Source organism: Asparagus officinalis, chromosome 10, assembly GCF_001876935.1.
Source record: "Asparagus officinalis chromosome 10, Aspof.V1, whole genome shotgun sequence".
NCBI lineage: Eukaryota > Viridiplantae > Streptophyta > Magnoliopsida > Asparagales > Asparagaceae > Asparagus > Asparagus officinalis.
The window spans coordinates 2,221,701-2,237,845 of NC_033803.1; the positions used below are offsets into that span (position 1 = coordinate 2,221,701).

Sequence of the window (16,145 nt, forward strand, 5' to 3'; positions counted from 1 at the left end):
CTTTTAATTGACAAATTTGAGTATATCTAGACCTGTCCTTGTCTAGAATCGCTGATGACACTCTTGCTTAAAACTGGAAGAGTTTCCCTCATCGTGATGCTTAGTGTGAAGGCTAAAAGCTGCACAAAGAGGCAAAGCAAAAGATCACTGATATATCAATTTTCCTACAAAAAACGAGAGGTGTTGTTGTTGAGAGTATCAAATTGCTGACCGTCGCGAATCCACAGCACATTATACTGAAACCTTTGAAATCAAATGGCGCGTGTTCTGACAGGAATAAAGCTGATTGGAAAAAAAAGAAAAAGAAAAAGAAAAAGAAAAGAGAGGAGTATTATTAAGCTGGAAATTGTTTAAACCAGGAACAAGTTTGGAAAAATGGAAACAGTAGGAGTAAGTACAATACCAGTTAGAGGAGTGAAGACAAATGGAGATATGATGCTAGCAAATGAACTTATGCCTGTGATACATCCCTGAGCCTTGCCCTGAGATAAGCATTGCTCTTCAGGCAACATAAATGAAGAATTTAGTTTAATAGAGCTTATCTACGAGAAAAATTGTACAGATTACCGTAAGTGGGGAGAAAGAAGTTCTAAGCAGTATAAAAGCATTAATACAAATAAAAGATTCAGAAATGATATGTTCTATCTAGTCTGCACCAGCAATGAACCATTCTACTATATCAAACTTCTAGCGTGGAGCACGCTAGCTATTTGTCGACAAAAGTATATCGGAAGGATGTCCTCATGATGGTCCATCTAAATAAGTTATTTTCTAAAGATAAGGCCAGTACCTGATTGATGAAAAACAGAACCAGATTGATGAAATATAAGCCAGCATAATCATTCAAAATTTGTTTAGTGTAAGTACCTGCTCAAAAGGTCCAACTTTTTTGGACACTGTGCTTCTTATCTGCATAAAAGATGAGAGGGACAATTAATGATAAACCTCTTTCTTTTTTGTTGGAACAAAAAGCAGAACCAATTCAAAGGTACTCAGTACTCACACATGGATTCACGAAAACGCTCATGACAATGAGCATTGCAGAAAAATAGGGAACCTGCAATTTAAAAAACCAAGATATGAAGGATTTCAGAATGAAACAGATATAATTCCATGATATTGACTGCATATAGAAATTAACATAAAGTTGATGAAAACTAATTATAAGGCTATATGACTATTAAAATGAAACAAACATAGTTCATTTTCTGGGTAATATATGTATTCACATTATCAAGGTCTCTGAGTTTCAAAATTTTGAAATGAATGTCACAGTTTCCCGAAACATAGTTCAGACTTGATGTTCTTTGGGGAAAAAAAAAAGGAAAAAAAAACTTTGGTATCATGTCATTGTGTGGACAGTAAGCATCAATATAATAACAAAAATAAGAATGAAACAACGAAGTGATTTTCATAGTTGACAGTCAGATCTAGAAGACAAGTAAAAGAGAAAATACAAATATAAGCGACCATCACCAATAAAAAGGGGAAAAATAAGAAAAAGAAAAAAAAAACGATATAGCATGCTCTTATTAGATGAATGAACTAATGGTAAATGCTGTGGGTGCTACTCATTCTCAGAACCATGTACAAAGAAGAGTTAATTGCGGATATTTACCCCCTGTACTATTGCTCAATTTCAATAGACACCCTATAGACTATAGTTATATTGTTGTGGATAGACCTCCAGAGTGATTTTTTTAATCTTCAGGAGGTCTACTTGCCAAAAATGGGAGAAAAACAATTTCCACTTTCTCTGAGGTAAAAGAATAAAAAAACATTTCACTCAGGGGTCTGCCTGCAACAATAGAGATGCAGGAGGTCTATCCACAATTGAGTGATAGCGCAAATGGTCCATCTGCAATTAACCTAGGAAAAAAAAAGAAACTTAGCTAGAAAAATTACCCAAGAGGCCCATGCGATGCTGTAAAGAAATACCTGCAGAAAATCGACACTAAAAAGTTACTGTCAATCGTAGCTACATGTGCGCAGCTCGCTAGGAGTCCAACACTAAGCAGCTTCTCCTCCCCTATAACTGGTGCTAGTGAGGGCATCACAAACAACTGCACATTAGATAGTCTTCAGTTTCAGAGGACTTACTAATTAGATGTCACATACGCGTGCGCGTGCACACGGTTTCTTTCGCATAGACCCCCCGTAATATCGATATTTTGCAGTTACTACCTGTGTAGTTTCATTGTTAATGCAGGATGCAGGTATACCTGCTGTGATATTTTTTTGACAAGTTTACCCTTAGTGAAACTTTGGCAAATATTGCCCCTAGGTGAAATTAATGAGTCTATCTGAGAGTAAAAGATTCAACAAAATTTAAACCAGGGGGTCTATCTGCAACAATGAAGCTGTATGGGTAGCAACTTCGAAACAGCTATGCTACAGGGGCTCGATGTGCAAGTAGCCCTGATAGACATCAACAAAGGTATTTACATAGATACAGCACAGAATAAAGTTCACAAGAGAAAATTAAAACTTATCAGAAGCATACCTGGGAGAAGGCACCTGCAATCCCAGATATCAGCAACAAATCGGCAAACTGGTCCTTGTTGAAGTGGAACTTTGCCTTCAAAAAGTACTGCATTAATTTATCGAGACGTTAGTGCTACACTAATGGTGATAATAAGCAGAGATAATGTTGCGTGCTTGGTTCGCAAGTATACTCTTAGGTTTTGTAGAGCTATCTTAAGCTGAAAATTGATTCACGCAAGAACATCTGGGTAATTTTACATCATAAATCTTTTTGAGTTGTTGAAGAACTCTTTGACTCATCTTTTGTGCTTAATTTTTCTGTACTCCCTTGATCAAATTTATTTTGTGAAAATACCAAAAAAGCAACTAGAATATTTTATCCATGTTAGGAAGAAAGAACCTACCAATATTGCAGCATGAAGGCCACTTTCACCAGCACTGCCAAAAAATGTTACTAGTGTTGCGCGCAATAAGGTCAAGCTGCGTGATGAATAAAAGTTTATTACATACGCGCATCCAAGATAACACAAAAAGAATTATTTGTTCATTTTCTGTGTCTTTTAAAGTTTGGGATTGTCCATTAATCTTGTTGTTATGCATTTCAATAAAAGATTATAATATGTACACCAAATTTTTTTTTCTTTGCTAAGATCTTAAAGATCAATCATCATCAGCCAAAGAAAAAATGAACAGCACTAAAAAATGTTTCCAAAGGGCTAAATAAATAGAAATTTGGACCATTTCTCGATTTGTACATGCCATACTTGTGAAAGGCCATGCTAATCTTCTCCGTATCGTTCCAATTTTATCAGATGTCTCGAAAAAGATTTTTTTAATGAAGATGCATGCAGATTATTCATTTAGAGGCGAAGTACTTCAATTATCAGGGAAAGATGCAATGCTTATAACTTGTGCCACTTTTCTCTGTTATCTAGAATGTTTTCATTATGTGTGATTTGTATATAATAAAAATACCTGCTCCTTAGAAGCCAGATCATATCTCTGAGTGAAGGGAACTTCTTTATGGGCAGTAAGTTAGGAGAATTTGCAGAATCAACATCTGAGGTAGGTGTTGGATGTAGAGGTTGCGAGAATTCATCGACAAGGGCAACTTCGCAGTTTGATTCGACAAGGAATAATCTCATGTACACAACTGCAAGCACTGCCACTGCCGCAGAGACCTAGGATGAACCAACAAAAGAAATGAGACAATAGGAATATCAAAGAGCAAATTTCACATAACCCCGCTAACTTGCGGGGCTTATCACACCCCTCCACCCACAAAATGTTTCCAGTTTTTTCTGACGTAATGTGAACGCATCTTCATAAATTTATAAATGTCACATAAAGAAGTGATACAAAGAGATAGGTAAAAACACCTGGAAGGTGTAGGAAGTTGGGAGGAAGCGAGCTGTGAGAGTTCCAGAGACAAATCCCGCAGCAGAGATGCCAGCAAGAATGCCAAATGCCGATGCTCTTTGACCCTCCGCCACTTTGTCTGCCTGCGTTGTAGTTAAGAAGAAGAGTATTTAGGAAGAAGAAGAAATGGGTGTAGGCAGGATTTGCATTTAGTTACTTTAGGAATTTAATAAATTGGATTCATGCCTCATTTATATCATATTTCACTAACATTTGAATATTGTCAGAGTTAATAATAAGAAGTATCAAAATTAATCAAATTTTATAATTTTATTATTTTCATGAAACGTGTCAAGTTATTGCATTAATACAGGATAGTCCCATAGTCAAAATATTTCAAATTGAAGACATAATTTGAGCATATTGCGTTGTTCGATAACCTAGTACTTCAAAAGTTAAATAATTTACTAGCTGACATAAACTACAATTCTTTGAGAATACAAGTATATTTTGTTTTATGTAAATTAGTTCATAGTTAGTCCAGAAGTCCAGGTGATTTGCAGGTAATTCTTGGTGCAATAGCATTGATATGAAAAAGCTGTCCTGGACGTAATTGTACGCCATGACAGACTACAGTTATAATCCTTACCGTTGACATCGAAAATTAAACCAAAGTGCATCTACATTCTAGCAATTTTGACATGAAATGATAACTCTTTGTCGTACAAATTAGTACATATAACTAGTGTCATCCTCAAGAATATCAGCAAAAATCTTTTCATAATTTGCCAATTCACTAGTTTATTGGAAAAATGTGGGCAGTCCGTTACCAAATAAGCGAGGCAAAGACACTGCATGCTACCATCACAAAACATGCCCGTAAGCATCTTGATGCCGTAGTATGCATAAAAGAACAGCCTCGACCGGTCATAAGCCAATATAACTGAAATCATAAGCAACAGTCAACACAAGATTTCTAGTTTTTTTTTTAAATTTTAGTGTCAATTTATAGGAACATTTGTAAAAACAAATATCAGAGAAAATGGGCAAACATATTCAAGGATCGCATGATACCATAATGGTATAGATCTAAACTTCAGCAACTTAGAACAAGTATTCTTGCATAATTCTTGAATGACTTACTAATTTAAATTTGTTAGTGGACACAACATTCATTATTAGTGAATGAATGAATTTACTAAGGATAATTCTTGAACAATTAAGGAGCATTCTTGGATGCTTATTCTCAGAGAAAGTACTCCTGGACAATTCTTGAAAACAAATTTCAGAGAAAATGGGCATTTCGATAGCGGGTTTTCTTCTTTAAGGTACATGAATAGAATCATTAGCTAAATAGAGAGTAAAATCCTGACTTATCCAAATAAACAGTCACTAGGGACGGCAAAAATGGACCCAAAACCAATTGCCCACCCATACCCACCCGCCAAATGAACCATCCAAACCCACTCATTTAGTTAAATCATACTCCCTTTAAAAGCACGAGTTCGGAAAATCTTTTTTAGACAAATATACCCCTTTATAGTTTGAACTACCTTATCTATAATCAAATTCTAATTTTCAATGGTCAATATTACCCTTCACTATTTTAAATATTTTATTTATATCTTAATCTATCCTAATCATAATCATATCTGATCCTAATCCTATGTGAACCATGTTTAGCTTAACAATTTAAAAAAACTAATATTAATAAAATATATAAAACATAAAAATGATATTAGTTTGTTAAGATAAAGAAATTACAAGTAGATAACATATTATAATACATGAAGTATTGCAAAAAAACCATAAAAAGTTTTAAAATTACAGAAAAGACCCTGAAAAGTTCAAAATTATAAAACTCATCCAAATGTCTCAAAACTTAAAATAAAAAACATGAAATTAATAAATTAACATCAGTTTGCAAAGAATTTAAAATTTACAGTTAACACCTCAATGTCTCAAAAATTATAGAAACACCCTCAAAAGTTTAAATTACAGACAAGCACATTAAAATTCTAAAATTTTAAAACTTACAAACAACACAGATGAATTCAAGAGATTACCATGATACACCTAAAATTTTTGACATTTAAATTTAAATTTTTTAATTAACACCCTCAATATCTCAAAAATTATAGAAACACATTTAAAAGTTTAAATTATAAAAAGCCACCCTAAAATTCTAAAATTTGTAAATAAAATAAGATGAATTCAAGATATTACCCTTAGACACCAAAAAATTAAAATTTGCCAAAATTAACCTCAAAATTTTTAAAAATCTCCTTCAAAATTTAAAAATCGTAAAAAAAAACTCTAAATTTTCAAAATTTTACACACATCAAATTCGTCGATTGGTAGACAGCTGAAATTTAATATTTTTCAAAATTAATCTATAGTTTTAATAATTGCAAAAGACACCCTCAAAATTTTAGAGTTACAAGAAATATACTAACATTTAAAAAATTACCACCAACACATGAAACATAGAATTTACAACTACCAAACTTAAAAGTAATTTTTTTTAAAAACTCTTTCAAAATTTTAAAAATTATAAATCACACCCTCAACGTTCAAAATGACAAAAATGGGCTAAAATTTTAAAACTTGGCAAAGAAAAGTGTAATTGTTTGGTATTTTTCATATATATATATATTAAAATTTCTAATTTAGGGATTTACTATCCATTTTCAGCATCTAAGAATAGTCTAAGTTGATACTGGTAAACAAAAACAATAAGAATTGATTAAAAACATCCGGTTAATGGATAAAATTTTTAAAAATATTATAGATTAAAAATTATCGGCACCATATAAATTAAAGTAATTTCATATAATTTTAGTAATAAGTTGGGGTAGCCAAAATACATTCGTAACATTAATTGATAGATGTTTAAATCCATAGAAATGATAAAACACTATAATATTATACCTTAGCATTAATTGATTTTAATTTAGAAACTTTAATCTTTGACGTTAATAATATTTATAGGGTAAAAGAATACAAGGAATTACATATGGAGAAACTATTAGAATATTTAGAGATAACTTTAAAAGAATTGAGTTATTTCCATTGCAAATGGGAAAGTGATGGAAATAAATCTAAAATTCAGAAAACGTCAATGAATCACTTGAATTGGCATTAACATAAGACATATCTATTAATGAAGCACTAAATGAGTTATATTAAAAAATAATTTAATAACTTTATCCTAATCAAAGAAAAAAAATCTCCATGGAAGACATAAGAAAAATTAGTAAGTATTCATAAATTCCATACTGTGTTCTTCAAATTAAATATTAATATTATAATCTAAGAGAAATTGGTAATGAATAATGCGGGTATTTAGTTTAGATCTTTATGAAAAATGACAGGGATAGAGCAAAAGTAATATTATTGAAATAACAGAAATTCTTATTGGATGCATATCAGAAGAATTTATTTTAGAGGAAAATAAAGAGATAGCTTCTAATTTATTTAAGTAATAAATTAGGAACACAAAGAATTTTATATATATGAAATTAATATTTATTCTCATTGAAATAGAAAAAAAATCAAAGTCTAATTTTGAGCAGTTTGTGTTGAACATCATAAGTACATTTGACTTCTTTGTAAAGTTAAATGAGATGATAAAAAATTAACGAGCCTAGGAAAGATAATAGCATAAAAAATACAAAATTAGCCTGATGTCACAATTGATGTAGATGATGAAGACAATACTCTAGAATTGTCCGAGAAATGATAAATGATAAACCTGAAGAAGGATTGATCTTAACTCAATAAAAAATAAAATAGAAGAAATAAAAACAATATTTTATGAATATTTTATAGAATAGTTTAATTATTTTGAGTGAAATTAGGAATCTTTAGAAGGGAGTTTCATGAATTTTTTTCAGTACTTTTATATTCTTATGTGGATGTTTTTATCATATAAAAGTATACTAGAGTTAGCATTAATCTTTAATTTATATTTTTTTATGAAGTCTATCAATGATTAGGAATAAACTTCATATTCTCTTTTGCATCGTTTTAACATACTTTAAATCAATCATTTTGCCATATTGGTTTTAAATATTCACCTTCCTTGTATAACACTATTTTAATATTTTTTACTTTGCAATGCTATACTTTCTCAAATAAAGCTTAGTTTCATATCGGTCAAAAATAATATGAAAATTCAAATTATTTTTAAATTATATTTGTTTTTTGTCAATTCAAATATCAACATAAAAATTTAAATTGGGTGTATCCCATTTAAACAAACATAAAAAAATAATCGTGATGTAAGAGTTTAAAGAAAAAAATGAGCACAAACTGCTAAAAATACTTAATCATTGTATTAAATCACGTGCATTGCACGCGTGTAAAACTAGTGAGCCATAAATGAGTAGGTATAGTTTCTATTAAAGATAAATGAGTCATTAATGGGTGGGTTATTACCCACCCATTTAACCGTTTAGATAGATATTATTTTAAAAACACCCTCAACGCTTAAACAATTACAAAACTTATTTTTAAAAGTTAAAAATTATAGAAAACACTTAAAATGTCTAATAACCCCTTAAAATTTTAAGATATGCAAAAAACACCCTCAAAGTTTAAAATATTATAAAAACGCCCTCAAGAGTTAAAAATTATAAAAAAACTATCAAAATTTTCTAACCTCACAGATGACACATGAAATTCAAAAATTACCAACAGCCCATGAATTTTTATAATTTGCAAAAACACCCTTAAAAGTTGTAGAAAATGAGAAAAACACCCTCAAGACTTTAAAATTACCAAACAATCTTAGAGTTTTCTAAACTTGCAAATGACATATGAAATCTAAAAAATTTCAATAGTCCCCTATAAATTTAAAATTTACAATTAACACCCTCAAAGTTTTAAATTTTTAGAAAAACACCCTCCATAGTTTAGAATTACAAAACCATCCTGAAATTTCAAAACCTACAAATGACACATGAAATCCAAAAATTACTAGCAACCCCCTGTAAATTTATAATTTACAAAAAGCACCATCAAAGTTTAAAAATTGCAAAAAGCACCCTCAAGAGTTCAAAACTACAAAACAATCTTAGAATTTTCTAAACTTGCAAATGACACATGAAATCTAAAAAATTTCGGTAGTCCCCTATAAATATCAAATTTGCAAGTAACACCCTCAAACTTTTAAAAACTATAAAAAACACCCTCAATGATATATAAATATAAAAAGTAGGCGCTCACAATTCTTCGTCGACAGGGGATATATACGTGTGCGGCCAAGTGTAATTTGTCACATGACCAAAGTAAGGGCTTTTTTTAAATAACCGAGCAGGTAGTAAACTAGAATTGTTACGAGTCCATCTCTTCTTTTGCTCAGCCCCGTCATCATTTGCTTCTTTTCCTCACAATTCTGTCCTAATTTTCTCAAGTAGTCGATTCAATTGAGAAAGAAATGTTTATAGAAAACCCCCTGAAAGTTTGTGGAAAACCTCCTAAAAGTTTGTAAAAAAACCCCTGAAAGTTTACAGAAAATACCCTGAAAGTTTACAAAAAAAACCCTAAAAATTTACATAAAACCCCTGAAAGTTTGTAGAAAACCCCCTAAAAGTTTACAAAAAACCCTCTGAAAGTTTGCAGAAACCCTCTAAAAGTTTGCAAAAAACCTTTGCAGAAAACCCCCAGAAAGTTAGCAAAACCCCCCCTGAAAGTTTACAAAAAATCCCCTGAATGTTTGCAGAAAACCCCCTAAAAGTTTAAGGAAAACCCCCAGAAAGTTTGTAGAAAACCCCCAGAAAGTTTACAGAAAACCCCAGAAAGTTTGCAGAAAACCCCCAGAAAGTTTGCAAAAAACCCCCAGAAAGTTTGCAAAACCCCCCCTGAAAGTTTACAGAAAACCCCCTGAAAGTTTGCATAAAACCCCCTAAAAATTTGCAGAAAACCCCTGAAAGTTTACAGAAAACCCCCCTGAAAGTTTACAGAAAACCCCTTGAAAGTTTGCAGAAAACCCCCAGAAAGTTTGTAGAAAACCTCCAGAAAGTTTGCAGAAAACCCCCTAAAAATTTACAGAAAACCCCCCTGAAAGTTTGCTGAAAACACCCTAAAAGTTTGCAGAAACCCCCCTGAAAGTTTGCAGAAAACACCCTAAAAGTTTGCAAAAAACCCATTAAACGTTTCCAGAAAACTCCCTAAAAGTTTGCAGAAAACCCCTAGAAAGTTTGCAAAAAAACCCCTGAAAGTTTGTAGAAAACCCCCTAAAAGTTTACAGAAAACCCCCTAAAAGTTTACAGAAAACTCCCTTGAAAGTTTGCAAGTAGATCCCTGAAACTTACATATATGTAGAAGCATCATAATTATAACTAAATGGGTTATTGGGTTACCCAGGAACCACCCATTTAGTAAATGGGTGGATGAGAACCAACCCATTTAGCAAGTGCTAAATGAGTCATAAATTGTTAAGTGGTCATAAATATGCTCACCCATTTATGACCCAATTAAAACCTAACCAAAACCATCCATTTGCCATCCCTAACAGTCACTAATGGTGAATCTTGGTTTAAAAAAAAAAAAAAGCAAGTAGTGTCATAAAAGAAGTTTCACGAGCATTGAAGTGGGTGGCAATCATATTCAACAAATAACATGTATACTCAATTCAATAATGTTGCAACTTATCAACAAAGTTTTTAGCTAGTGGCATCAAGATATATCCTTTCTTTATCAAGATATGAATCCCACTGTAATCTTACTTTCCTCATAATGCACCAAGTAAAAAAAAAAAAAAACTGCCCCTCCCTCAATTTGGCATTCACCAATGAGCTACAAAAAAACGTGCATGTTTTTTGAATCCATTATCATAAAGGTGCAAAATCAGTAAAAAGTGAATAAAGAAGAAAAAGGAGAGAAAAGTAGGAGGGGAAAGAAATAGCAGGGAAAATCATCAGAAGGGTAAATTTCACAAAACCCTCAAGAAACCTGGCCCATTCTGAGATAACCCTGAAAAGTTTGAGCGGGTCACTTAACTCCGAAGACTTTTGCATTTTTCTGAAATTGTTTACAGATAACTCCCAAAATTTTGTGGTTACATGTTTGAGAGTCAAGCGACATTTCCAAAATTTTTAGAAAATCTCAAAGTGAGCCAAACTTCTTGGGTGGTTTTGTGAAAATTTTTCTCCATAGAATATAGGCACCAACATTGCGGGGAGCCTACTGACATTTGAGACAAGCTACAAGTTACTTTATTTCTATTCTTTAATACCATTTTCTAAACTAAAAGTAGGCAAAATCTTTTATTCAATTCTCTCGTGCCCATAAAAAAATAGATCTAAATATTGTTTAACAAAAGAAATATGATTTGCTTTAAAGGATCTTTTCTTTTTAAGGGAAGAATATTAGGTGGAGCATAATCTCATGCAACCGTAAAGTGGCTTGATTATGGATGGTGGATCAACTATTGTGATAAACAATAAAATTTATATATGTAAAAAAGAGTATGAGATGGCGACTCATATTACTGAGGCTGTATCCAGATAAGTGTTAGTTAGAGTACGTACTTTGTTGTTCGTACTACGTCCAGAACTGACTCACATAATTCTTTATCACTTTGAAACCTAAAATTTACATTCATGAGCATGGAATGCGTTATATTGTGTCCGTGAGTTTGGTGTAGATCATAACCATGTAGAATAATCAAAATTGGTTTGAAAAATGCCTAAGGACCCAAAATATGGGACCATTGTAGGGGACATGTAAGGTGTCCCCTCCTTATTGCATAATGAGCTGGCATGACCAGCTCATTATGCAATAGGGAGAGGACACCATCTCACTTGTCTCCTACAATGGTCCCATATTTTAGGTCCCTGTAGCAGCGCTCAATTGGTTTTATTTTAGAAGATAGTATTTGAGAGTTCAATGTTCATTTTAAGAATCTCCCAAAATAGGATCAGGCCTGATCATCCCATCTTAGGTAGAATTTTGTTTGAGAAAAAATAGACCAACCCGTGCTCAGTTTTGAGAGGATTTGCCAAACTGACCCTTAGTCTTTGTACCTGTAGGAACAATACCGACGGTCATGGGAATAGTCAGCAAAGCCTTTCGACCGTATTTATCTGAGAGGTTTCCAACGAGAGGAGTTACAATCAAAGTCCCAAGCCCTGTCAACTGAAACAAAATAAATAAATAATAGAAAATAAAAATAATGGGGATTTTGCAGTTAAATTATAGGCAATCTCCACATTGATTCCTTAGCAAAATTTCATCGAGCACTCTTATCATTTCCGAGCTATTATAAAGACAAAAACAAGCTAGAAATCAAGTCTACGTAGTCCAAATAGTACCACATGATGTTGTTTCTTCTTCTTTTTATTTTTGTCTTTTTCCTTTTTTGCTTAATAATTGTACATATGCTATTTTGTTGGGATAATTTCTGCAACAACTTCCACGAGTTTGATATTGTGATAAAATAAAGGCTAAATATATATAAAAAAAATCCTTAACTTGGATGATTATCAAATAACCTCCCGTGCCTTTTAAATATAAAAAAACCTACCTAAAGTAAGGCGTTATTAAAAAAAACCCTTTAAATTTAAGATTTTATTGGAGAAAAAAAACCCCTAACAGACAAAATATTAGAAAACCATAATTTACACATTGCCGAGTAAAATTAGGCGGGAGATATTTTTATTAGGATTTCAGATGTGCTCTTACGTATATTTAAAGTTATTGTAGGCTGTCTAAAAAATCACAACAGATAGCTTATACCCATCAAACAACAACAATGGAAAGTTATAATCAAACGACTTTCACATCAATAAATGAAGGCTACAATTGGAAGATTTTTACGGCAACCGATGAAAGCTCTGATTCAACAGTCTTCACAACCAATAGCGAGAGTTACAATCTGACGACTCTCATATTTCAAGGAGCTAAAGCAATGATTATAAAATGACGATCTTTACTCTGACAGAAGAGATTACAAGTCAACGATCTCTTCAATCTAAGATGCAAAACTCATCTCTGCATCCCAGAAATGAAACACAAGTGGTCGCGTTCCAAAGTCAAAGCAACGTAACCACTGCGTTATCAACCACCAACGCAGCTCAAATCCAGCCGCTGACGCAGCTCAAATCCAGCCACTGACGCAGCTCAAATCCAGCTGCTAACGTAGCTTCCAACGTTATCAACCACCAACGTAGCTCAAATCCAGCCGCAGACGCAGCTCAAATCTAACTGCTAACGCAGCTTTCAGCGTTATCAACCACTCACGTAGTTCAAATTCAGCCGTAGACGCAGCTCAAATCCAGATGCGTTCGACGTAGGATTCACGCCCAGCAACGCAAGACCTGCGTTTGATTCATTCAAACGTGATTTAAACGGTTCCAGAAACTATTTTTCATCCACGATTTAGGGAGCGGTTTAAGGGGGTTGTTACATCCGATTAATGGGGCAATTAAGCCCCCATTAAGGAACGGTTTAAGGGGGCGATTACACCCCTTAATCCCCTATAAATACCAGAAAACTCAATTGAGTTCAGGATCTTTTTTTGGATCTTTTGATCTTGGATCTTTTTTTTTTGAGATCTTCAGATTGGGAGACCCTGGGAGATCATCTTCATCGGCAACAGAGAGCTTGGAGGTTTGGAGCTTCCGAGCTTTGAACTTGGCTTAAAACTGATTTTCGGTTCAAATCAACTCTTCTACAGAGTTTAAAACTCGCACTGAGTTCCTAAACTCATCAAGAGTTCTGTTCAAACTTGCCACGCAATTCCTCCTCAACATCAATCAAGAGGAAGAAACCATGTTCCAGTGAAGTAAAACGTTCGGATCGTCAACAAGATACATGATCGTCAACAAGAAGAACCTATCGTCACCAAGAAGAACCTATCGTCACCAAGTGAAACGTTCGGATCGAAAGCCCATCGACACCAAGAAGAACCTATCATCAACAAAGGAAAGGGTCTTCGTCGATCCCTTCTCTCTTTTGTAAATCGGGAAACCGATCGAGAAGATTGTAATTTTTTTCTAAGCCAGTTAGAGAGAAATTATATTGAGAGAATTGTAACTCATTCTTTTTCTAAGTCTGTTAGAGAGAATAATACAAATTCAATTCTCCATTTTCTTCTTTAATTTTCCCAACAAACAGTTATACATACTTTCTTCTGTATTGATATGTACCTTATTAGGAGGTGCACTAAGTGTAATAAGGCAAATTGAAGAGATGACTAACGAGAAGATTTATTTTTATTAGTATAAACAAGTATAATATATGCTAAATTAAGGAGAATATATTTTTCCTTTGTTTATTTGAGTGCTCTTAATGCTTTGACGCCCTCCATAGTGAAAATTATAAAAATACTAAAAAATTAGGGAGCACCTTGTGTAACTCATCATGCATATCGAAGCCCACTTACTGATGAATTAATTTTTAGTGTAAATTATAGTAAACACCCATTAATTTTTAGCATTTTGTTGTAAGCCCCAAATAACTTTCACAATCACACTAAGCCCCTAATAAATTTTGCAGAAAATACTCAATATCTTTTGGGTAAATTACACTAAACCCCAACAACTTTAAAAATGTCTTTTTATGTTGTTTTGGGGTTCTAATTTATAGGGGTTTCTGCAAAATGTGGAAACTTATGGGGAGTTTTCTACCATTCAAAACTTTATTGGGGGTTTAATGCAATTTTGAAACTTATTGGATTTCTACTCCAAAATGCTGAAATTTCTTGGGATTTACTGCAATTTACCCTAATTTTTAATACCCGGCAACATTTGGAATTCAAAAATGCCTCAGAGACCCTAAATAGGGGACCCAAGGGGGGACAGGTGAGGTGCCCCCCCTGAATGCATGATGCACTGTTCATGAACAGTGCATCATGCATTCAGGGGGGCACCTCACCTGTCCCCCCTTGGGTCCCCTATTTGGGGTCCCTGTAGCAGTACCCTTTGGAATTTGATATGCACAATAGAAATAAAACACAGAAGTTAGTTTTAGTGTGAGATCTAATCCCACAAATTTTATTTATTTATGAAACACAAAAAAATTCTTATTTAATAATATTATTGAAGGCATATATACTACCCGTTTTTCATTGTGCATGCCCTAATTAAATTTGATCGTTAACTGATTGACAATGTTATGAATCAATATTTTGGACACTTGATCAATTTTATTGTTCACATTAACACTGGAGGAAAAGATGAATGCAAGAATGAGATATACACCTAAAATGACATGAAAAAGAGAGACGTGAACTCAATACAAATTAAACACAAAAGTATACAAAGATGAAAGTGAGTAATTACGGAGAGAAAATGAAAGAGATGGACGTGGAGTTTACCGCTTGATGGAAGCCGCTGAGGTAAACGGCGAGCGAGCACTGGTCTCGGCCGGGGCAGAGCGCCGCCATGGTGACGTCGGTGATGGCCGGAATCACCATGAAAGAAGAGAAGTGAAAGAGGAAGACACAAGCAAATAAGTGAGATAATCCCTCCCCAAGATCCTTCGTCTCCTTCACTTTGGTGCCTAGCTAGTATGATAACTTGTGTTGTAACTATTAGATATATATATTTATATATGGGTTTTTTCTTATGCTAGGCCCTTAGATCTTTGTTAGTTCTATATTAGACCTCCAAATCTTCTTATTTCTAAGCTGGACCCTAAATCCATCAAGTTGTTTTAAGGAAGAACACCAAGGCCCCGTTTGGTTGCATAATAACAAGGCTGAAAGTCTGACATCTTTAAGCCAAAATCGCCTCTTTAAGAGGCGATTTTGGCTTAAAGCCTGACAAAACGCTTTTGTCAGGCTTTCAGCCTTTCTCTTTTGCAACCAAACGGGGCCCAAATCTACTAGGTCGTTTTAAGCAAGACCTTCCAAGTTTCGAACAAATTAAATATCAAGATTAATTAGTGGGGAATTTGAGGATCTAAATATAATTAACAAAGATTTGCGGGTATAATAGGGGATAAAAAAACCCTAAGCATATATCTATTGGATAGTCAATGCATCATTAGCATGACTAGCTATTTTCATAATAATATTGTCTACTGGATAATTGATGCAACCATGATAGCCTGCTATTATTAACTGAAGAAAATAGATGGATAATACATCAAGATGGTGGCTGTTATGAGTGAGGCTTCTGAGTTGCTTGTACGTAAGACCTAAAGGTGGGAATTGCTTGGAATGAACTCATCAAAGTTTTGTTCTTTCGAGTATTTATATAACTGAAACAAAATTTGTTAAGTTAATTGTTTTATTGGATCTCAAATAATCTCAAAAGAGAGTAAACATAGGGCCTATTTCTCGTGCATTGTAT

The 16,145-nt window shown here is 33.4% G+C and overlaps 1 protein-coding gene across 1 annotated transcript; it reads right to left on the reverse strand.

Annotated features, from left to right (window-relative positions):
- LOC109825583 lies at positions 1–15,325 on the reverse strand. The gene is made up of 12 exons (XM_020392441.1): positions 15,167–15,325; positions 3,864–3,986; positions 3,460–3,665; positions 2,889–2,964; positions 2,504–2,590; positions 1,983–2,063; positions 1,906–1,938; positions 1,004–1,057; positions 868–909; positions 404–482; positions 212–282; positions 1–119 (listed from the first exon to the last, which is right to left on the reverse strand). Exons 1-12 carry the CDS (start codon positions 15,263–15,265, stop codon positions 27–29), a joined length of 1,044 nt encoding a protein of 347 aa, XP_020248030.1. The 5' UTR covers positions 15,266–15,325; the 3' UTR covers positions 1–26.

Excerpts from the sequence above, each read along its gene's own strand:
- LOC109825583 (XM_020392441.1), bottom strand. The coding sequence starts at position 15,265 with ATGGTGATTCCGGCCATCACCGACGTCACCATGGCGGCGCTCTGCCCC. Across the intron at positions 3,987-15,166 it reads TCAGCGGCTTCCATCAAGCG|GCAGACAAAGTGGCGGAGGG; the intron begins GTAAACTCCACG and ends ACTACAACGCAG. Across the intron at positions 910-1,003 it reads GCGTTTTCGTGAATCCATGT|ATAAGAAGCACAGTGTCCAA; the intron begins GTGAGTACTGAG and ends TCTTTTATGCAG.